General features: G+C 41.4%; 3 protein-coding genes across 15 annotated transcripts in view; 2 read left to right on the top strand and 1 right to left on the bottom strand.

Annotated features, from left to right (window-relative positions):
- Positions 1-14,637, top strand: part of traf7 (TNF receptor-associated factor 7) — a 30,948-nt gene extending 16,311 nt beyond the window's left edge. For all 3 annotated transcript variants that reach the window (XM_079642854.1, XM_079642852.1, XM_079642853.1), the window contains exons 14-22: positions 1,395-1,522; positions 6,874-6,956; positions 7,071-7,110; positions 8,169-8,285; positions 9,846-9,968; positions 10,624-10,743; positions 11,052-11,183; positions 11,338-11,457; positions 11,836-14,637. In XM_079642854.1, the coding sequence (XP_079498980.1) occupies positions 1,395-1,522; positions 6,874-6,956; positions 7,071-7,110; positions 8,169-8,285; positions 9,846-9,968; positions 10,624-10,743; positions 11,052-11,183; positions 11,338-11,457; positions 11,836-11,850 (878 nt within the window). In that variant the 3' untranslated portion in view covers positions 11,851-14,637. The remainder of the gene's footprint in view (positions 1-1,394; positions 1,523-6,873; positions 6,957-7,070; positions 7,111-8,168; positions 8,286-9,845; positions 9,969-10,623; positions 10,744-11,051; positions 11,184-11,337; positions 11,458-11,835) is intronic.
- LOC307016521 (phosphoribosyl pyrophosphate synthase-associated protein 2) overlaps positions 1-24,060 on the top strand; it is a 256,144-nt gene that overhangs the window by 114,052 nt on the left and 118,032 nt on the right. The window lies entirely within an intron of this gene.
- Positions 18,958-24,060, bottom strand: part of caskin1 (CASK interacting protein 1) — a 63,599-nt gene continuing 58,496 nt past the window's right edge. For all 11 annotated transcript variants that reach the window (XM_079645729.1, XM_079645735.1, XM_079645737.1 and 8 more), the window contains one exon: positions 18,958-23,811. In XM_079645729.1, coding sequence (XP_079501855.1) covers positions 23,715-23,811 — 97 coding nt within the window. In that variant the 3' untranslated portion in view covers positions 18,958-23,714. The remainder of the gene's footprint in view (positions 23,812-24,060) is intronic.

Genomic DNA, 24,060 nt, shown 5'->3' with positions numbered 1-24,060 from the left:
TCTGACTTTCTCTCTCTGGTCGTTCCTTCCTCGTCTCCTTCACTCACCTTCCTCCTGTCCTCCTTCCTCTCTTAGCTCTGACTTTCTCTCTCTGGTCGTTCCTTCCTCGTCTCCTTCACTCACCTTCCTCCTGTCCTCCTTCCTCTCTTAGCTCTGACTTTCTCTCTGGTCGTTTCTTCCTCGTCTCCTTCACTCATCTTTCTCGTCTCCTTCACTCACCTTCCTCCTGTCCTCCTTCCTCTCTTAGCTCTGACTCACTTTCTCTCTCTGGTCGTTCCTTCCTCGTCTCCTTCACTCACCTTCTTCCTGTCCTCCTTCCTCTCTTAGCTCTGACTTTCCTCTCTGGTCGTTCCTTCCTCGTCTCCTTCACTCACCTTCTTCCTGTCCTCCTTCTTCTCTTAGCTCTGACTCACTTTCTCTCTCTGGTTGTTCCTTCCTCGTCTCCTTCACTCACCTTCCTCCTCTCCTCCTTCCTCTCTTAGCTCTGACTTTCTCTCTCTGGTCGTTCCTTCCTCGTCTCCTTCACTCACCTTTCTCTTCTCCTTCACTCACCTTCCTCCTGTCCTCCTTCCTCTCTTAGCTCTGACTTTCCTCTCTGGTCGTTCCTTCCTCGTCTCCTTCACTCACCTTCCTCCTGTCCTCCTTCCTCTCTTAGCTCTGACTCACTTTCTCTCTCTGGTCGTTCCTTCCTCGTCTCCTTCACTCACCTTCCTCATCTCCTTCACTCACCTTTCTCCTGTCCTCCTTCCTCTCTTAGCTCTGACTTACTCTCTCTGGTTGTTCCTTCCTCATCTCCTTCATTCACCTTCCTCGTCTCCTCCTTCCTCTCTTAGCTCTGACTCACTTTCTCTCTCTGGTCGTTCATTCCTCGTCTCCTTCACTCATCTTCCTCGTCTCCTTCACTCACCTTCCTCCTGTCCTCCTTCCTCTCTTAGCTCTGACTCACTTTCTCTCTCTGGTCGTTCCTTCCTTGTCTCCTTCACTCACCTTCCTCCTGTCCTCCTTCCTCTCTTAGCTCTGACTTTCTCTCTGGTCGTTCCTTCCTCGTCTCCTTCACTCACCTTCCTCCTCTCCTCCTTCCTCTCTTAGCTCTGACTTTCTCTTTGGTCGTTCCTTCCTCGTCTCCTTCACTCACCTTCCTCCTGTCCTCTTTCCTCTCTTAGCTCTGACTTTCTCTTTGGTCGTTCCTTCCTCGTCTCCTTCACTCACCTTCCTCCTGTCCTCCTTCCTCTCTTAGCTCTGACTCACTTTCTCTCTCTGGTCGTTCCTTCCTCGTCTCCTTCACTCACCTTCCTCCTGTCCTCCTTCCTCTCCTAGCTCTGATTAACCTCCTCTCGTGTTTAGCTTCCTATGAATCGTACATGTCCGGTCTGACCCCCCCTCTCTGTGTGTAGCGTACGACCCCCAGCAGATCTTCAAGTGCAAAGGAACGTTTGTGGGTCACCAGGGGCCCGTGTGGTGCCTCTGTGTTTACTCCGTTGGAGACCTGCTGTTCTCCGGCTCCTCGGATAAAACCATCAAGGCAAGTACAGGGCCAACAGGCGTTAATGAAATCAACGCAGCATCATAAAAGTGAACTTCTTTAAACTAACTTGGAGCAAAAGTTCAATAAAAAAATGTTCACAAGGTCTCTTTATCTGCTCGTCGTCCTGCTGTCTTTTATAACCTGTCATTGTTTATGATAATAAGGCATAATATGCAATCAAGCTAACGGTACTAAGTTATAAGTAGCTCAGTAAAATAGCATCTTACAGCATTTTATATTCGAGAATTATTGAAGGATAGCCCCTTGAGATGTTGCATCACATTTTCGAGGGGGTCCTAAAACATAAATACACATATTATAAAACACATACAGACCGTTGCCTAACGATACATACACCACAGATACACAGATACTACATACACCACAGATACACAGATACTACATACACCACAGATACACAGATACTACATACACCACAGATACTACATACACCACAGATACACAGATACTACATACACCACAGATACACAGATACTACATACACCACAGATACTACATACACCACAGATACTACATACACCACAGATACACAGATACTACATACACCACAGATACACAGATACTACATACACCACAGATACACAGATACTACATACACCACAGATACACAGATACTACATACACCACAGATACTACATACACCACAGATACACAGATACTACATACACCACAGATACTACATACACCACAGATACACAGATACTACATACACCACAGATACTACATACACCACAGATACACAGATACTACATACACCACAGATACTACATACACCACAGATACACAGATACTACATACACCACAGATACTACATACACCACAGATACACAGATACTACATACACCACAGATACTACATACACCACAGATACACCACAGATACACAGATACTACATACACCACAGATACACAGATACTACATACACCACAGATACTACATACACCACAGATACACAGATACTACATACACCACAGATACACAGATACTACATACACCACAGATACTACATACACCACAGATACTACATACACCACAGATACACAGATACTACATACACCACAGATACTACATACACCACAGATACTACATACACCACAGATACTACATACACCACAGATACACAGATACTACATACACCACAGATACTACATACACCACAGATACTACATACACCACAGATACTACATACACCACAGATACACAGATACTACATACACCACAGATACTACATACACCACAGATACTACATACACCACATACACCACAGATACACAGATACTACATACACCACAGATACTACATACACCACAGATACACAGATACTACATACACCACAGATACACAGATACTACATACACCACAGATACACAGATACTACATACACCACAGATACTACATACACCACAGATACACAGATACTACATACACCACAGATACTACATACACCACAGATACTACATACACCACAGATACTACATACACCACAGATACACAGATACTACATACACCACAGATACTACATACACCACAGATACTACATACACCACAGATACTACATACACCACAGATACACAGATACTACATACACCACAGATACTACATACACCACAGATACTACATACACCACATACACCACAGATACACAGATACTACATACACCACAGATACTACATACACCACAGATACACAGATACTACATACACCACAGATACACAGATACTACATACACCACAGATACACAGATACTACATACACCACAGATACTACATACACCACAGATACACAGATACTACATACACCACAGATACACAGATACTACATACACCACAGATACTACATACACCACAGATACACAGATACTACATACACCACAGATACACCACAGATACACAGATACTACATACACCACAGATACTACATACACCACAGATACACAGATACTACATACACCACAGATACACCACAGATACACAGATACTACATACACCACAGATACTACATACACCACAGATACTACATACACCACAGATACACAGATACTACATACACCACAGATACTACATACACCACAGATACACAGATACTACATACACCACAGATACTACATACACCACAGATACACAGATACTACATACACCACAGATACACCACAGATACACAGATACTACATACACCACAGATACTACATACACCACAGATACACAGATACTACATACACCACAGATACTACATACACCACAGATACACAGATACTACATACACCACAGATACACAGATACTACATACACCACAGATACACAGATACTACATACACCACAGATACTACATACACCACAGATACACAGATACTACATACACCACAGATACACAGATACTACATACACCACAGATACACAGATACTACATACACCACAGATACACAGATACACAGATACTACATACATCACAGATACACAGATACACAGATACTACATACACCACAGATACACAGATACTACATACATCACAGATACACAGATACACAGATACTACATACACCACAGATACACAGATACTACATACACCACAGATACACAGATACTACATACACCACAGATACTACATACACCACAGATACACAGATACTACATACACCACAGATACACAGATACTACATACACCACAGATACTACATACACCACAGATACACAGATACTACATACACCACAGATACACAGATACTACATACACCACAGATACTACATACACCACAGATACACAGATACTACATACACCACAGATACTACATACACCACAGATACACAGATACTACATACACCACAGATACACCACAGATACACAGATACTACATACACCACAGATACTACATACACCACAGATACACAGATACTACATACACCACAGATACTACATACACCACAGATACACAGATACTACATACACCACAGATACACAGATACTACATACACCACAGATACTACATACACCACAGATACACAGATACTACATACACCACAGATACACAGATACTACATACACCACAGATACTACATACACCACAGATACACAGATACTACATACACCACAGATACACAGATACTACATACACCACAGATACACAGATACACAGATACTACATACATCACAGATACACAGATACACAGATACTACATACACCACAGATACACAGATACTACATACACCACAGATACACAGATACTACATACATCACAGATACACAGATAAACAGATACTACATACACCACAGATACACAGATACTACATACACCACAGATACACAGATACTACATACACCACAGATACACAGATACACAGATACTACATACATCACAGATACACAGATACACAGATACTACATACACCACAGATACACAGATACTACATACACCACAGATACACAGATACTACATACACCACAGATACACAGATACTACATACACCACAGATACACAGATACTACATACACCACAGATACACAGATACTACATACACCACAGATACTACATACAGTACACCACAGATACACAGATACTACATACACCACAGATACACAGATACTACATACACCACAGATACACAGATACTACATACACCACAGATACACAGATACTACATACACCACAGATACACAGATACTACATACACCACAGATACTACATACACCACAGATACACAGATACTACATACACCACAGATACACAGATACTACATACACCACAGATACTACATACACCACAGATACACAGATACTACATACACCACAGATACTACATACACCACAGATACTACATACACCACAGATACACCACAGATACTACATACACCACAGATACACCACAGATACTACATACACCACAGATACACAGATACTACATACACCACAGATACTACATACACCACAGATACTACATACACCACAGATACACAGATACTACATACACCACAGATACTACATACACCACAGATACTACATACACCACAGATACTACATACACCACAGATACTACATACACCACAGATACTACATACACCACAGATACTACATACACCACAGATACTACATACACCACAGATACACAGATACTACATACACCACAGATACTACATACACCACAGATACTACATACACCACAGATACTACATACACCACAGATACACAGATACTACATACACCACAGATACTACATACACCACAGATACTACATACACCACAGATACTACATACACCACAGATACTACATACACCACAGATACACAGATACTACATACACCACAGATACTACATACACCACAGATACTACATACACCACAGATACTACATACACCACAGATACACAGATACTACATACACCACAGATACTACATACACCACAGATACTACATACACCACAGATACACAGATACTACATACACCACAGATACTACATACACCACAGATACTACATACACCACAGATACACAGACAGCTAGCTCAACCCTTTATTACACATTCAATGGGGCTTCAATGAGAGTCCAGGATATTTGAATCATCACTAGGGGTGACCCATCGTCAAGTCATATTTTTTTTGTCAATTTATTGAACATGTCAGAAACAAAAACATACAACAATAATATATATATATATATTCTCTTTCTTCCTTTTTTTTCTCACTCAAAATAATAATTATAACAAAGTACAACAAAATAATAATTAAAAAAAAGAAATAAAAAAAGAAAGCGATAATAATTCTCTCTCATGTTCAAGGGGGGCAAGAAGAAGCTTAACAAAACTTTCCTGGTCCTACCCCCTCTAACATATACTTTGCTTATGAATAAAATATTAGGTCATCGTCATCAGCGACATGTTTGTTATTCTGTTTGCTTTTTGTTTTTTTTACAAAACAATCAGAAATAAATTACTTTTACAATTACAAGAAATAACATCAAATGGGATGAGGGTCAAAGGGGTATTAGTGCCACCATGCTGCAGGACTTCTGATACGTATTGTAATATTTGCTGATGTTCTTAATGGAGCTGCTGGGATGCACGAAGAGTTTCAGACTTGATCTTACAATACAGTCTCATCGTACCCTATGTCATAGTCAGAGAACGAGCTGAGGCAGTTGAGCTGGTTCTCTTGTTTCTCCAAACTGCAGACATCTCCACAATGATCTATTGTTATGTACAAACACTGACAAGATGGATAAGTAACTCATACAACCTGCCTTTAGAATATCAGATCTATCCCTCTCTAAGAGACCTCAAGGTGCGCTCAAACACAACAGGTATTTATATGCAGTATGTTAATGTGTCTCTCTCGCCTCAGGTGTGGGACACGTGCACCACCTACAAATGTCAGAAAACCCTGGAGGGTCACGATGGCATCGTGCTGGCTCTGTGTATCCAAGGGTAATAAGAAAACACATGCTAATCAACACACGCTGTGAACATAAGACCAAGCCAACTGGGAATAACCAGCTCCCCCCCCCAAAGCATGACTCTGTGATATGTTTGTCTCCACAGGCCCAGGCTGTACAGCGGCTCAGCAGACTGCACCATCATCGTGAGTAACCGCTTCCTCTTTAGAAAGAAAAAGGGTTGCAAAGTAGCAGCTGTGATGAGTGTGTTTCATCACTCCCCCTGGTCTGGAGGTCAATGGTTTAGTGAATGTGTTTTTGATCCTGAAATAAGAGCTGTAGTCAACACGAGCTGAAGAGATTTTAACGTTTTGTTCTATGACATAAAACACGTCAGTAAATACCTCAATGGTGAATTTAAAAACAGAGGTTGCTAACCAGTGTCTAAATGAGACGACTAAACGCCATCACGTCAAACATTAGCCTCCTTTAGCTTAGTGGTGGTGACGTGAAGTCATGTGACCGTGCTGTAGTTCCTTTATAGCCCAACATTAGCCTCCTTTAGCTTAGTGGTGGTGACGTGAAGTCATGTGACCGTGCTGTAGTTCCTTTATAGCCCAACATTAGCCACCTTTAGCTTAGCGGTGGTGACGTGAAGTCATGTGACCGTGCTGTAGTTCCTTTAAAGCCCAACATTAGCCTCCTTTAGCTTAGCGGTGGTGACGTGAAGTCATGTGACCGTGCTGTAGTTCCTTTATAGCCCAACATTAGCCTCCTTTAGCTTAGCGGTGGTGACGTGAAGTCATGTGACCGTGCTGTAGTTCCTTTATAGCCCAACATTAGCCACCTTTAGCTTAGCGGTGGTGACGTGAAGTCATGTGACCGTGCTGTAGTTCCTTTATAGCCCAACATTAGCCACCTTTAGCTTAGCGGTGGTGACGTGAAGTCATGTGACCGTGCTGTAGTTCCTTTATAGCCCAACATTAGCCTCCTTTAGCTTAGCGGTGGTGACGTGAAGTCATGTGACCGTGCTGTAGTTCCTTTATAGCCCAACATTAGATTTTTACTTCAGAAATCATAATGTGGTGTTATTGGAGATTATTCTGCTGAACCATGTTTTGCAATAATCCAAAATCACATGTAGAAATCCCATTGGACCAGGGAGATGATGCCTTCAGGGTCCAACACAGAAATACGACATCCCTGTACCACTCTTTTTTTTCTTCTTTTTTTTATTTGTTGTTCTCTTTCTGTTGTGTGTTAGGTGTGGGACATCCAGACTCTGCAGAAAGTCAACACTATCCGTGCTCATGACAACCCCGTGTGCACGCTGGTCTCCTCTCACAACATGTTGTTCAGCGGCTCCCTCAAGGCCATTAAGGTACACTTTATGATGCATCGTCCAATGTATGTCGTGTCGTCATCTTTTTACAGGCATCAGAATCAGAATAGCTTTAATCGTCCCAAAGAGGGGACATTAGCGTTTGTTACAGCAAGTAAAGAGCCAAAGACAGCCTTAAATATCTTCCACTAAAGTATGGGTTTGTTCAAAGTGCTTTATCAAAAGAAAGTGCCTTGACTCAACAGTAGAAGTTGTGTGATGAAGAAATGCAAACGGCACTAGGCCAAAGCTCTGAGATCATGCAGTTAAACCCTAGAGGTAAATATGGTTTATCACCAATCGTTGGTTTTGGTGGGACAGGAATACAGATGAGTCACATTACAGATACTTGGTGAGTTATTGGGGTATAACTTCTGGTCTGTATCAGCTTAAGAGATGAGATGAGATGGAACTTCATTTATCCCCGTGGGGAAATTCAGGCGTTTATAGCAACAACGGGGTCAGAGTGAAATAACAGGATTCAAAGAAGTTACAAAATGAAGATACAATAATAATTAAAAGTAACTCTTGAAACGGATATCCCAGTAAAGCGTTGGTCATATTATGTATATTAGGGATATGTTATGTTTTTTAAGTTTTATAAGTTCTTTACTAAGTGCTGTTGCTTGGCAGGACTTCACTGCTGGGATCGGGAGTAGAAGTGAGGTTTAATTGGATTTAAGTATCTTAACTAATTACCAGGAAAGCTTTCAGTCTTAACTCGTAAGAAGAAAGGGGGTGTGTGTGTGTGTGTGTGTGTGTGTGTGTGTGTGTGTGTGTGTGTGTGTGTGTGTGTGTGTGTGTGTGTGTGTGTGTGTGTGTGTGTGTGTGTGTGTGTGTGTGTGTGTGTGTGTGTGTGTGTGTGTGTGTGTGTGTGTGTGTGTGTGTGTGTGTGTGTGTGTGTGTGTGTGTGTGTGTGTGTGTGTGTGTGTGTGTGTGTGATGTCATTCCTCTTACACAGGGACTTTCCTTTCTTTCCCAACTCGAGTGCCTCCTCCTCCCGTCGCCCAGCTTCTCTCTATTCCCGCTCTCTGACATCATCTCTCACTTTATTCACCACATGTGAGAGTGTGGAGGATTTACTGAAGGCAGTGAACGCACATTGTTTAAAGAGTGCTCTCCTGCTGATGTCTCGACTGGGACATGTTCAAAAAGCTCTTTATTTGACTCATACTGCCTGTCCCACTCCTTAGCCTATCACGTACAATGTGGTGAAGCACTAGCCAATAGGATAGGAGCGCTAGTGTTCCATAGTGATGTCACTATGTTCAGGAAGTAAACAAAGGAGGTCTGCCTCCTGTACACAAACTAGGAGCTCTGGTTTAGTAAATACGATACGATGATACTTTAATGGTCAGATCAAGTCTGAGATGTGACAGCAGCTCCGTGTGTAGCATCAACAGACAGACATCAAGACACATGAGAAACAAACATGGAACATAACAGCAGGATCAGTGAGAGCTGCTCAGAGAGCCTTCAGCGTGGATCTGATCTGGATTCAGCTCTGTGAAGTGTTCAGTATCCTTTGTAATCTTCCTGATACCCCTCCGCTGTGTGCAGGTGTGGGACATCGTGGGCACGGAGCTGAAGCTGAAGAAGGAGCTGACCGGTCTGAACCACTGGGTCCGAGCACTGGTCGCCTCGCAGAACCACCTGTACAGCGGCTCCTATCAGACCATCAAGGTAGGTGTTCACACCATGGATGTTTAATAAGAACTGGATACAGCGTCTGGTTCTTTCCTCTGAGAGCTGCTCATCGGCGCATGAGGACAAAATGGCCCAACTTTTGAGAGAGTGAAACGTCACAGATTACCCACCATGCCTAGCTGTCAGAGCAGAAGAACCAATACTCTACTTCATAGAGCATGAGTTCAGTTTCCCTTAAGCCCCGCCTCCTGTCATTAAGCCCCGCCCCTCGAGCTCCCACTCTCGGCTCACTAGAATGAATGGAGAGAGAAAATAAATCTAGATTCGGCTTTTAGTGCATTTTACAACTTTAAGGACCGAATGATTCTAATAAGGGCTATAACATAGTTCATACTGGGAAGTTCATTTAGTTAAAAAAAAATATCCGCTGATTTACAGACGTCTCTTTCCCGATGTTAGTCAATGGGGGAAAGTCTTTCTGGGCCCAGTGACGTCACGGGCTGATACGGAGGTTGTAGAACCGCCGTTTGGACACTATGAATATTTTCCCCAGAGTCCGGAGCACTTCCTGGGGGCTTGGTGCACACACACAGTTCAACTTCCTCAACTTCATTGTCCAAGCATGGCTCATGCTGTTGGAGAATGTATTAATGGAAGCAAAGTGACTGGAAGCATTTTATTTGTGCTTCAGATCTGGGATATCCGCTCTCTGGACTGTGTTCACGTCCTGCAGACCAGCGGCGGCAGCGTTTACTCCATCGCCGTCACCAACCACCACATCGTCTGCGGCACCTACGAGAACCTCATCCATGTGAGGGACACACACACACACACACACACACACACATACATACATACATACATACATACATACATACATACATACATACATACATACATACATATATACATACATACATACATACAGACACACACACTCCAATAAATACACATATTATGTCACTTTCTTCTTTTCTGACTTTTGAGCAAAACCAAAATGTCGACCAGTAACTGCTTTGTCTTTCGACACATCAACACCAGACTTATGCTCTAACCTGTGTGTGTGTGTGTGTGTGTGTGTGTGTGTGTGTGTGTGTGTGTGTGTGTGTGTGTGTCCAGGTGTGGGACATCGAGTCTAAAGAGCAGGTCCGGACTCTGACGGGTCACGTGGGAACAGTCTACGCTCTCGCCGTCATCTCCACCCCCGACCAGACCAAAGTGTTCAGCGCCTCCTACGACCGCTCCCTTAGGGTGAGTGTGTGTGTTGTAGTACCGCCGTGTGGCCACTACGAAAGCTGTGCTTGAGGTAGACGTTTGGTTTGTGTAGAAAGTACGTCCTGCTGATACTGAAATATGTGTGTGTGTGTGTGTGTGTGTGTGTGTGTGTGTGTGTGTGTGTGTGTAGGTGTGGAGCATGGACAACATGATCTGTACTCAGACTCTGCTCAGACATCAGGGCAGCGTCACGGCTCTCGCTGTCTCCAGAGGACGCCTCTTCTCCGGAGCCGTGGACAGCACCGTCAAGGTACACACACACACCGTCACACACAACTCAAGGTACACACACCGTCACACACACCGTCAAGGTACACACACACACCGTCACACACAAGTCAAGGTACACACACACCGTCACACACAAGTTAAGGTACACACACCGTCACACACAAGTCAAGGTACACACACACCGTCACACACAACTCAAGGTACACACACCGTCACACACACCGTCAAGGTACACACACACACCGTCACACACAAGTCAAGGTACACACACCGTCACACACAAGTTAAGGTACACACACACCGTCACATTTGGATTATGGTCCATACGTACAGAATTATTTTATGTATTTTTTGATCTCTCTCTCTCTCTCTCTCTCTCTCTCTCTCTCTCTCTCAGGTGTGGACGTGTTAAACATTGTTCGTCTCGTCCGCGTCTCGGACAGCTGAGCGATTTCTCTTCCATCGTTTCCTCTTCCTTCTCTGATTGTGATTGGCCGACAGCAGCCCCATATAAACCGGAGCTGCGTCGGAGACGTTTTACTAAGTGTTGCTTTTAAAACAAACCAACCCTCCTACGACCTCATCACCAGTGCATTATGGGGCAGAAAGAGACGTTTCTGTCCTGCTTCCTGTTAGAAATGTCCTGATGATGCATCCTGTTCACTTATCTAAAGGCTGGTTTCACACACAGGGAGACACACACACACACACACACACACACACACACACACACACACGTCTTTGATATTTTAAGTATCCCAGAATGCACCAGGACAAAGACCTTTACATTGCGAAGGGGAAAGTATGTATGCAATTTGGACCTATCAGGTTTATATTATTAATTAAAGTATAAACACCTGCTAACGTACCAGGAAGTATAAAGTCATTAAAGTTAGCCCTGCCTTTACCAGCTGCAGAGTTAAAATGACAAACCCATTAAGGCATCAATCATTCTAATCCAGTGAACTACTGGTACTTTAAAGATATATATATCGATGCTTTTTTACTTTATTTTAACCGTAAATGTTTTGAATGCAGGGCTTTTATTGTAACAGAGTATATCTACACTGTAGTAGTAATACTTCTTCCACCTCAGCAAGACGTCATTGAGCACCACACAGGACTTCCCTTCAGCTAGAGAGAGAGGAGTTGTGTAATAAAGTAGTTCCTCATGAAGAAATAAGGGAGTCACAGCGAGCACACAGTCACCGTCCTGTCATTTATATTAAAGTTCAACACTCCATCTTAGAGTCTAAAGGTAATCATATTCTGCATCTTGAGTACGAACTATGTGGTTAAAGAGTTTTAAAAAGTACATCAAATACTTTTCCTTCTCTACTCGATTAGTGTTAAACTCACAATGTGCCAATACGACTACTTGTGAGATTTGAAGTAGACACAAAGAGAGCTGAGAAACATCGACAAAGGTTGCGTTTATGAGGAATCATGGATGTATAATAAGAACTGGATTCAGCGTGGGAGGCGGGGCCTCGTTCATTCCTATGAGAGCTGCTCATTGGCGCATGAAGACAAAATGGCCCAACTTTTGAGAGAGCGAAACGTCACGAAAGTATTCATATAATCCGTTGTTATTGTGCGTCTATGGGTAAAGGTCAAACTCATGTAGTACTGACTGAACACGTCACATGAACGTGCCGGGCGGCGCGGTCCCGTGGGTTAGATGCGCGTTCATAACGCCGAGGGAAATAACTCTCAGAATAACGTTATTTGCACATTTTACAACTTGAGGACCGAATATTTTTAATAAGGGCTATACAAGTGTTCATACTGGGTGGTTTATTTAGTTTAAAATTGAGATTTACAAACGTCTCTTTCCCGATGTTAGTCAATGGGAAAAAGTGTTTCCGGGCCCAGCGACTGATACGGAGGTGTAGTACCGCCGTTTGGCCACAAGGAATATCTTCCTCAGAGTCCGGAGCACTTCCTGGAGGCTTGTGAGGAATGAGTCCTAAAACCAAGGAATGAGTCAGCATTTCATCACTTCCTGTCCCCCCGTCTGGAGGTCAATGGTTTTCTGGATGTGTGTTTCGTTGTTAGCCTGAAATAAGACGTGTGATGAAGAGATTTTGATTCTACCACATAAAACACGTCAGTAAATACCCCATCTTTTGCACCTTTGGGACATTTCCTCCCTTTTTTCCGGGTGTTTCTCCCCAGATTCTGTGAAACCAGCCTTTCATAAACTCCTTGGTACCACTTTACAATAAGACTACCCGTATAAAGGGTTCACGAATAGTTTGTAATTCATTTATTAATTAGGTTGTGAACACTTTATAAATCCTTGATAAGCTTTTATAAGAAACAGGGCAACTGTCACCGGCTGCTTGCCAAATAGTGAGCCCACATTTATCTGTACTGCTAAGCCTTATATTGGCTACCTAGCTTACTCCGTCTTCTTCATCAGCCAGCATCCTTGGTATCTGTTGAGTTGATTCTCGCTAAGTAACCTATATAAGGCGTAGTCATCTTGCTAAATAGTGAGCCTGTGTTGATGTATGAAAACTATGTAAGAACTGGTTTATAAATGGCTCTTAATGATTAACAAAGTGTTTACGAGCTAATTAAAAACTTAATGAATAACCCTTTGAGTCCTTTATAAGGGTGGTGTTACTGTAAAGTGGTACCAACTCCTTTTATCAGTGACGTCTGTACAGAGACAGATGTGACGTAGTGCCATCATAGAGCCAGTAACGGTTGTACAGATGTGTAAAATACCACAGAGAGGGAGGAGGGAGGCAGTGTGTGTGTGTTACTGTGTAAGTGTGTGTTTTAATGAGTGCCATATGTGTGTATGAAGCGAGGAAGGACTGCCTCCCCTCTTCTCCCCCCCCCCCCCCCCCCCGATCTCTAACAAACCCACAGATTGATTTTGTTTCATGACGAGCAGCTGATTGTGTGACCTTTAACCTCCAGGATCTTGAGAGAAAGTGCCATCAGAGGATGTTTCAGGACCCATATTGGGTTAAAAATAATACAAATAAAAGACTATTAATGCCTGGGAGGGAGAGAGGGGGGGGGGGGCGTTGGATCATGTACATTCACTCCAAATGTAGGTTTTTACAGTTGCCTTGATTTAAAGCAGCCTTGAGGAAGGAGGTGTTCACTGTCTCAGTGATTTATTGTAATAAACGTGTAATCATGTCGCCTGTGATGATCATCAATAAACTGTTGTACACTTTCACACGCGCTGATCTCAGTCATTTCAGAAATAAGAAACGCCCACTGTGTGTTGACGTCCCAGCCCGAGGGAACGCATCAGAAACCAGTTGGGAAACATTGATTTTGGTGCTTGAGTCGTGAAGACTGCTTTTCACACCGTGGGATTTGAAGACATTTCAGAGTGATGACATTCTCGTCTTGTTTTTTCTTCTGTACGTATGGTTTCATAACTATTTGTACATCCATGTCACATCCCTGCCGCCCACATGTGCTGATAGCTTAGCTTGTTATGAAAAGAAACATGTATATTAGTTGATTGTGCAGCACAGGGTTCATGTTTAAAAGCATGTTTACAACAGCAGGCGAGGCCAATATGAGAAAGGGCCTTGAAACAGAACTCACAGGAGAAAGAGGTTTTGAGATTCTTTGAGATTCTAATTTAAAAATAGATTTCCAGTCTTGAATTTAAATGAAAGAGGTGGATTTCATTTATTATCTCTATCCGAGCCAATGATAGATTGATGTCTAGTTTTCGAATATAAGATTACACGTTCATTTAAAAAAACTGAATTTACGTTAAAATAAAAAAAATGGATATTCTGAGATTGAAGTGATATATTTACTACAAATGAATCACACATTTAAAGTGCGCCTATCATGCTATTTCTAGGCTTATATTATGGGTCTCAGATATATAACAACATGCCTGATCAGAATTGTAACGGAGAGAAAGTTAAATGCTGCGGTGATAAAACACCATCCTGTTCTAAACCACATCAAGGATTATCTCTGAAACAGTATGGAGCTCAAATGCTTTTTCTCTTGCGGGTTTATCACAAGGTGAGTTCCTTTTGTTATATTCACCCAAAAACTTTTATTATTTCATATTAATAAAAATAACAATTTTTAAAGTCTTGAATTTAAATGAAAGCGAGATGGATATTCTGAGATTAAAGTAGTATAGAGAGGTGAAGCCCCTCCCCTTCCGGTGACCTCCATGGGACCTAATTTCGGAAAAGGTTTGTATTGAAGTCAATGGAGAGAGAAAGATTATCTTTCGATCCCGTTTGAATTGTGCCACGAATTACACATATGATGTTTGTCAATCTTAAAAAATCATTTCCATGTCAAAAAAGTCACAGTTTGTCGTAAAAATGTTAAAATATAAGACTATGAAAGATACGCAACTAGAAAGACTACAAATCCCAGAGTCCCGGTCCCGCATGCTGGCTCTTAGGAACCGACTAACTCCCCTTGTGTGTATGTACAGCTCTCAACATGCCCAGACTTGGAGTGATTTTCACGTCTTTTAATACTTTCCGCCTCGTTCTGAAAAAAAGAAGTGAAATGTGCCAACGTGACGGCCGTCTTGGTGAGTGGTGCGAGACGGGAGATGTAGTTCATTGAGCGGTTTCACACAAAGTGTTACTTCACAGTTTTACCACACATTTTTATTTTTTTGACATGGAAATTATTTTTTAACATTGACAAACATCATATGTGTAATTCGTGGCTCAATTCAAACGGGATCGAAAGATAATCTTTCTCTCTTCATTGACTTCAATACATACTTTTTCCGAAATAAGGTCACATGGAGGTCCCCCGGAAACGGAGGGACTTCGCCTCTCTATATGGTAATATAATGTGTCCTTGGGCAAGGCACTTCCTCCTAAATACCTCCAGATGTGACATGTCTGGTACATCTAATGTAAAGCACAAACATAAATACCATGAATTATTATTATATCTACATCATCAGCTTCGATATTCATAATCCAGCATGATTCTGAAATGGGAAAATACACATTGTAGAAGTGCTTTGACTTTTGGTACTTTAAGTATATTTTTAAATATAAAAATGAACTGATGATTTCTTGCAGTGTGGTGCTGCCCCCTGCAGGAGGAAGAGTGAAGTACACAGGAAGCAGTTTGTATCGAACATTTATTTATTCAGAGCAGATGGCCATAAGATGCAGTCACTACACACACACACACACACACAAACACACACACACACACACACACACACACACACACACACACACACACACACTGCTCTCGATAAGCACAGGCGGAAAATAAAACAGCTTCTTCTTCTTCGGACGGAAAATTATCAGTTTTTTTAACCATTCCACCTTTTTAACGTTCCTCAGGGAAACTCCCTCAGCGAGAGAGACGATCAAATTGAGACCAGAGGACGGAGAGGAAGTGTTAAACGTGACTTTATAAAGAGGTGTTGTCGGAGGAAAGGGAGGAAACTACAGCTGACCTTTGACCTCTGATCCGGGGAAGTTGTCGTGGATTTACGTGATTTAAAATCAATTAGAGAAATGTCAGTCAGATGGGAACAGATGTGAGAAAACTCAAATATACATTACACCTACATTCATCATAGTATTTACCTGGTATTCATCTTACCGGCTGTCTCTAGGTTTTTATTGAATCTGCATTAAAACTGGTCCAAATCAGAAGTGCTATTGGAATAATTAAATCTCTAATCATCCAATCAGAGGAGAGGAGATCTTGTGGCACTGACTGTGAGTTAACAATGGAAGACCATTTCTGGCAATGCAATTCAAAAAGGTAGTAAATTATTATTATGAGAAATTACTTAGAAAAGACTAAATATCTCAACATAATAAGAAACACATTTAGAGATGAAGGCATTGTTTTGCTATACTTTGTCATTATTTCCAAACAATATGTATTTTTTTTTCAACGCTTAGTTATTTGGCGTTAAGAAAGTCATGGTTTTGAAAATGAGGTCATTATTTCCAAATACTTTTGGTCATTTTATCGTATATATATTTCTTAATACTAACCATTACATACTTGTTTAACATGCTGCTGCATTGAAAACATTCCCCAATTTAGGATTAATAAAGTATTTGATCTTGTTTTAAAACTCATTTTTGGCAAATTACATCACCTTTCAGACACTTCTTTCTTCCTGATGCCGTTATTTTTAGAAATACTAAGTACATTTTTACAGATTAGTCATTTATGAAATATTTAATCATTATTACCGGATACTTAGTCACTGTTTCTGATCCTAAATCATTATTGTTTCTGTTCTGATTTTATGTAGAGCATCTTTGAGCATTTGGAAAAGCGCTTTAAACATCCCACGTATTATTATTATTATTAGTATTTCTGTAATATAAGGTCATTATTCCCAAAAATGTCATTATTTGAGACATTTTTGATAAAACAAGGTAATTACTTTGCCTTAGCAAGTAATGTCTTTGCGATGTCTTTCATTATTTAACTTTATTAAATCATTATTTCCAGATAGGCTTTGGGTTCATTTTAAAGTAATACTAAAGGCGCTTTCACACCGGAGTACTTTTCCCAGGAATAGTTCCGATAGTTCCTGGGATTTTGCGTTCACACCAAAAAGATCTGGAACAAGAACTTTTTTTTGCGAACCTTTTCACCCCTGCTAGAGAGCAGTGACTTTCATGGGGGGGGAAAGGTTCCAATTTCTGATTGGCTGGGCAAATTGCAAACCACGCCCCGTAAAACTGAACATTTTTGTGAAGCCGCCATTTTATTTGCTGACATTAGCATAATCAGCATTAGCATTATCAGCATTAGCCCCGCGCACCAACGGAGAGAGACTAACTAATGGCAACACAAAAAAAAACATGGGAGCGGTGGAGATGAGGAGGTGTCGGCGTTCTGGCGATTTACTCGAAGGCTTCAGTAGAAGCTGCTTCCCCAACTCCGGGGACTTCCAGCCGGGGACTCCGAGTGGCAGTATACGCCGTGAACTTGTTTGCGGCCTGCCAGTAAACCCAAAGCAGAACAAGTGTACGATGTGAGGGTCTAAGGACAGAGGGTCTAAGGACAGAGGGTGTCGTGTTGTCATACTGATATTCTGTACAAACTGTGAAGTCCACTGAGACAAATGTAACATTTGTGATATTGGGCTATATGAATAAACATTGATTGATTGATTGAAGTGACGTCAGCGGCTTCATTTGCGTAATCCTCCCTCAGGGACTTATTCCGGTGTGAACACGATCTGCTAGATAGTTCAGGGACTAAAGATTTCCGGGAACTATCCCCGGGAAAAGTTCTTGGTGTGAAAGCGCCTTAAGTCATTTTTTATCTCCAGATATATAGTCATTGCCTACGTCAATATTTCATGAATGTTTCTCATAATAATGATCTTTTTTTTTAAAACGTATTTTCATAAATGTGCTTCCTTTAATAACAGTTGAGATGTTGTTTGTGTCATGTCATGTTTTTATGTTAAATATCACGTCTAAATAGTGATTTTCGAGGAGCAGCATACCTTTTTTTTGTTAGACCATGAACCAACAAAGCAAAAACATAGCGAGAGATCTTCATATTTTATAAACACCCATCCACTGTACTGTCGTCAGACCAAAATCACAACGCAAGGCACATGTTTCAAAGAAAAAACATTGCATTTAAAATAATACAAAATAATAAAACAGAACAACAAGAATTGCTTGTATTATACACATCGCCACACCCACGTACACATGTAGGCAGAGATCAAATCATAATTAAAATAACACAAATGCTTCCTGGAAATATCCCATCATGGTATCCTACAATGAGTCTTCAGTCACTTAAGCATGGAGAAGCAAACACTCAGATTAGATCTGTTCACTTTGAAAAATATTCTTCAGGATGACACACACATCATAAATACATTTCTTATTTTTTTGTTGCAAATATCCATATATATAATCTCTATGTTTTTCATAATTTAAATACCACAACTATTCTCTGAATTCATTTTATATAGGGAGTGTGGCTGCTGCTGCGAAACCAGGATTTTCTTTAAGGACCGAGGCGAGTTTGAGGAATTTAAAGAGGCACTTCATATAAATCCTAAAACCGGGAAATGAGTCAGCAATTTAGCACTTCCTGACGCTATCCTGAAATAAGGTCTGTGGTTTACACAAGTTGAAGAGATTTTAACGTTTTGTTCTACGACGTTGCTAACAAGTGTCTAAATGAGACGACTAAATGTCATTACGCTCAACATTAGCCACCTTTAGCTTAGCGGTGGTGACGTGAAGTCATGTGACCGTGCTGTAGTTCCTTTATAGCCCAACATTAGCCTCCTTTAGCTTAGCGGTGGTGAAGTGAAGTCATGTGACCGTGCTGTAGTTCCTTTATAGCCCAACATTAGCCTCCTTTAGCTTAGCGGTGGTGACGTGAAGTCATGTGACCGTGCTGTACTTCCTTTATAGCCCAACATTAGCCACCTTTAGCTTAGCGGTGGTGACGTGAAGTCATGTGACCGTGCTGTAGTTCCTTTATAGCCCAACATTAGCCTCCTTTAGCTTAGCTGTGCTGACGTGAAGTCATGTGACTGTGCTCTATCTCCTTTATAGCCTAGCTTTAGCTTTTTGACTTCAGAAATCACAAAGTAGTTTTAATATGTGGAGATTATCCTGCTGAACTAAACGTGTAAGTATCATAAACATTGAGAATTCTTTTTGCAATAATCCAAAATCACATGGAGAAATCCCATTGGACCAGGGAGATGCTGCCGTCAGGTTCCAACACAGAAATACCACATCTCTGCACCTCTCTTGAGTTGCATTATGGGTAGTGTAGTATACAGCTATGGAAGTGCCTCTTTAAATGCAAACCGTCCCTCTTCACAGATCTCTGCTGCCGCTCGCTCCATCAGCACCTTTTTAAAAATGTTTATCCCATGTCCCACAGCAACACACTGTTTAGTAACCATGGTGACGATGAGGATGGTGAGGGTGATGATGTAGATTGTCATGGCAACACGGGTGGGTGGTTAGGAAGGTGTGGGACGAAGGAGATGGAGATGAACAGAGGATGATTGTTCGCTGAAGGTTTATTGTAATTTACTAATGAAATACCCGGTAATCCACGCAGGGATTTGGGCATATTATGGATCTTTTTATATGAATGAATACAGGGGATTATATAAATAGGGATGCAGTATCAGAACTGATCATTTAATGGATCCAGTGTGGAAGCAAGATGTGACCTTTTCCACATTAAAGACAGTATCAGTATAATGCAGTGCTTCCGGTTGTATCAGGATCTCTACTCTCTTCCAAGCCACCAGACTCCATCGACAAAAAACTGTAATTTTATGAAACACAGGAGTTGTTTTGTGTTATTGTTCAACTTTGGTGACTGAATGTATCGGTGATTCTTTCTCCATGTGGTCAATGGAGTCTGGCCACCTTGAAAATGTAACTATCTCTTCAAAATGTGCCTGAAGGGGAGGGTTATATTTGGGATCTTCAGAAAGGAAAAAGTTGCATTAAAGCATCTCTACTTAACGGTGAAAATGAATTGTAATGTTTTAATCAAAATATGTGTGGGGATCCTGAAACTCTTTGCCCTTATTTCCAACAACAGCAGGTATCAGGAATGATTTAAGAACTGAGTAGACAAATGGCAATGCTCTCCTTCAAGCCACCAGACTCCATTGACAAAAACAGTGCATTTATTTTCTAAAAGTTGCAGATTTACTGCTGTTATGTCCCGGCGCCTAGGGAAACCTAACAACTCCACTTTAAAATATAAGATAATACTCCGTAGTTTGCCGTATATACTCATTGTCCTAAGTATTTTAGTTTTAGTAGTACATTTAAATCTGGTGTAAATACTTGTCTTTAGCATCCTTTTTGAATGCTAAATTGTTTCTTAATAATACTTATTTTGTATTATCCTTATATATTTCAATTTTGTTTACATTGTTTATGTTCGCACCACCAGATACCAAAGCAAATTCCTTGTATGTGTAAAAAACCTTGATTCTGATTCATCTTTTGGGTCTCTCTCACCCAAAGCTATCATACTCCTAGACCACATTTTTGGGGGGTTGTTATGGGTTACTGTGTTTCATTCTCTGTGACAGATATGTGTGGGAGAGTGTGCAGATGGTGATTTATATTACGTCCCGGGTCTATGGTAACCTAACATTTTTTGGGGGCTCGTCCGGGATCACCCAATGCAATCATACCCCTAGAGCACATTTGTTGGGGGTGTTATGACCCTGGGTTACTGTGTTACTTCATTCTCTGTGACAGATCTGTGTGTGAGAGTGTGCTGATGGAGGGGTATCAGTTCTCAAATGAGGGTATGCAGACCCCTAGGGGTACCTTGGAGTACTGCAGGGGGACATGAGATTTTTAAAAAATGTTAATTTAAAAACATCACTCGTGCATAACTCCTAAAAATATTGATACTATAATAAATGAAATTAAAAAAGTACATTCAAATTCGGTAGAAAACATTTTATATTCAACATTTCTGTTTTTAACACTAGAACCGCCGAGGGGGGTCATTTTGAAAGGCTTTATTGTGCAACTTTAGTGAATTTAACCAACCAGCTACTAACCACTCACCAAGTTACTGTTTCCGTGAATGGAGTTTGGTTGTAATTTTACTTCTCTTGCAGCTTCTCTTTGGATAACTGGACACACTGTACAATTTAATAATCATTTATGATTTGTTTAGTTGTTTTGTATGCTGCTGCAACGCAAACATTTCCCTATTTGGGATCAATAAAGTACCTCTTATCTTATCTTATTGTTCGACTTTGGTTCATCTGAATTAATGATGTTTTTGTCAATGGAGTTTGGTTGCCTTGAAAAAAGAACCATCCCTTTGAAAAGTGTCTTCGGGGGTGGATTACATTAGATTATCAGAGGAGAAGAAGTTGCATTGATGCATCCCTACTTTAACGTTTTTTGTCCGACTCCGACCAAAGGTCAAAATACTGTCTTTATCAATGTAGTCTGGTGACCTTGACAATTGATTAATGCATCCCTACTTGAAAGTGTTTGATAATGAATTTGTCATTGGATTTAAGTATGATATATGTCCTTATTTTGTCACCTGAAGTTTGTTGCGTTGCCCTTATTGTCTGCAGGTATCAGGAATGATTTGAACTGAGCTCTGCAGCTTGTTACAACAGAGCCCAAATCTCACATTTGACCCAACGATAACTCTATGACCTCCATCTTCCCTTTTCTAACACCTTGCACCCTTTAAATCCTTCTCCACAACTTTCCAAACTTTATCCCCAACACCTAACGCCTTCTTTCAGACAACCTGCTGCAGTTTCTCTCGTTACATATTGATTTCATATTGTGCGGGCTCCCGTGGCTGCATTGTGCTTCTCCTGTGAATGTCTTTTATTTGGAGGGGCGGAAATAATGAGGATGGAGCAGAGTGTATGACCGCAGCCAGGACAGGAAACTGAATCCTGAAATTCCAACAATTCACAAGCACACATCCGTCTCAAACACACACACACACACACACACACACACACACACACACACACACACACACACACACACACACACACACACACACACACACACACACACACACACACACACACACACACACACACACACACACACACACACACACACTGTCACACACACACTGTCACACACACACACACACACACACACACACACACACACACACACTGTCACACACACACACACACACACACACACACACACACACACACACACACACACACACACACTGTCACACACACACTGTCACACACACACTGTCACACACACACTGTCACACACACACTGTCACACACACACCTCAGGAGCTGAATCGTCTCGTTTTGGTCACGGATACAAATCTTTCCTCCGTGTCTTTTTACATGGTCACAACACCAGAGGTTCCACACAGACATCAAACCAAAGAGCTTCATATTTATCGTTATATTATTATTATCATATATTACTGTGCTAATGCAGGACTTTTTCAGTAGATATAAACTCTCCATGCTTAGAATGTACACATACCAGACTATGATTCAGCACACAGGTGGTGCTTCGATTAGTTTTTGTTTTTGTTTCGCCGTCAGGAGTGGGAAACACCCGCGGTTTGATTGCAGGCTCTTCCATTTTTTTTTTTATATATTCTTCTCTCTCCACGTCAGTCTTTGTTTTTGGTCCTTTTTTATCTACCCTCTCTCTTAAAGTGTCTCTCTCTTCATCCATCATCATCATCATCATCAGAGAGGAGGATGAAGAGAGGAAGAGAGAGAGATTGTGCCGTCAGAGTCTGTTTCCATGGTTACTCCAGCATGGCGTCCAGTTGGTCGGCGAGGTCGTCGAACATGCTGCCGATATCGTCCAGGATGCTGACCGTCGTCTTCTGCTCTTCCATGGAGCTGCACACACACACACACACACACACACACACACACACACACACACACACACACACACACACACACACACACACACACACACACACACACACACACACACACACACACACACACACACACACACACACACACACACACACACACAGAAGCACAACATTATTACAGTGGATTGGAAATAATAATGTCTTCTTAAAACCAAGCGCTTTGAGCACCAGAAAAAGCGTTATATAAATCACATATATTATATCT

Source organism: Notothenia rossii (assembly GCF_949606895.1).
Source record: "Notothenia rossii genome assembly, chromosome: 8".
Classification (NCBI taxonomy): Eukaryota; Metazoa; Chordata; class Actinopteri; order Perciformes; family Nototheniidae; genus Notothenia; species Notothenia rossii.
This window is presented reverse-complemented; position numbering and strand designations above follow the sequence as displayed.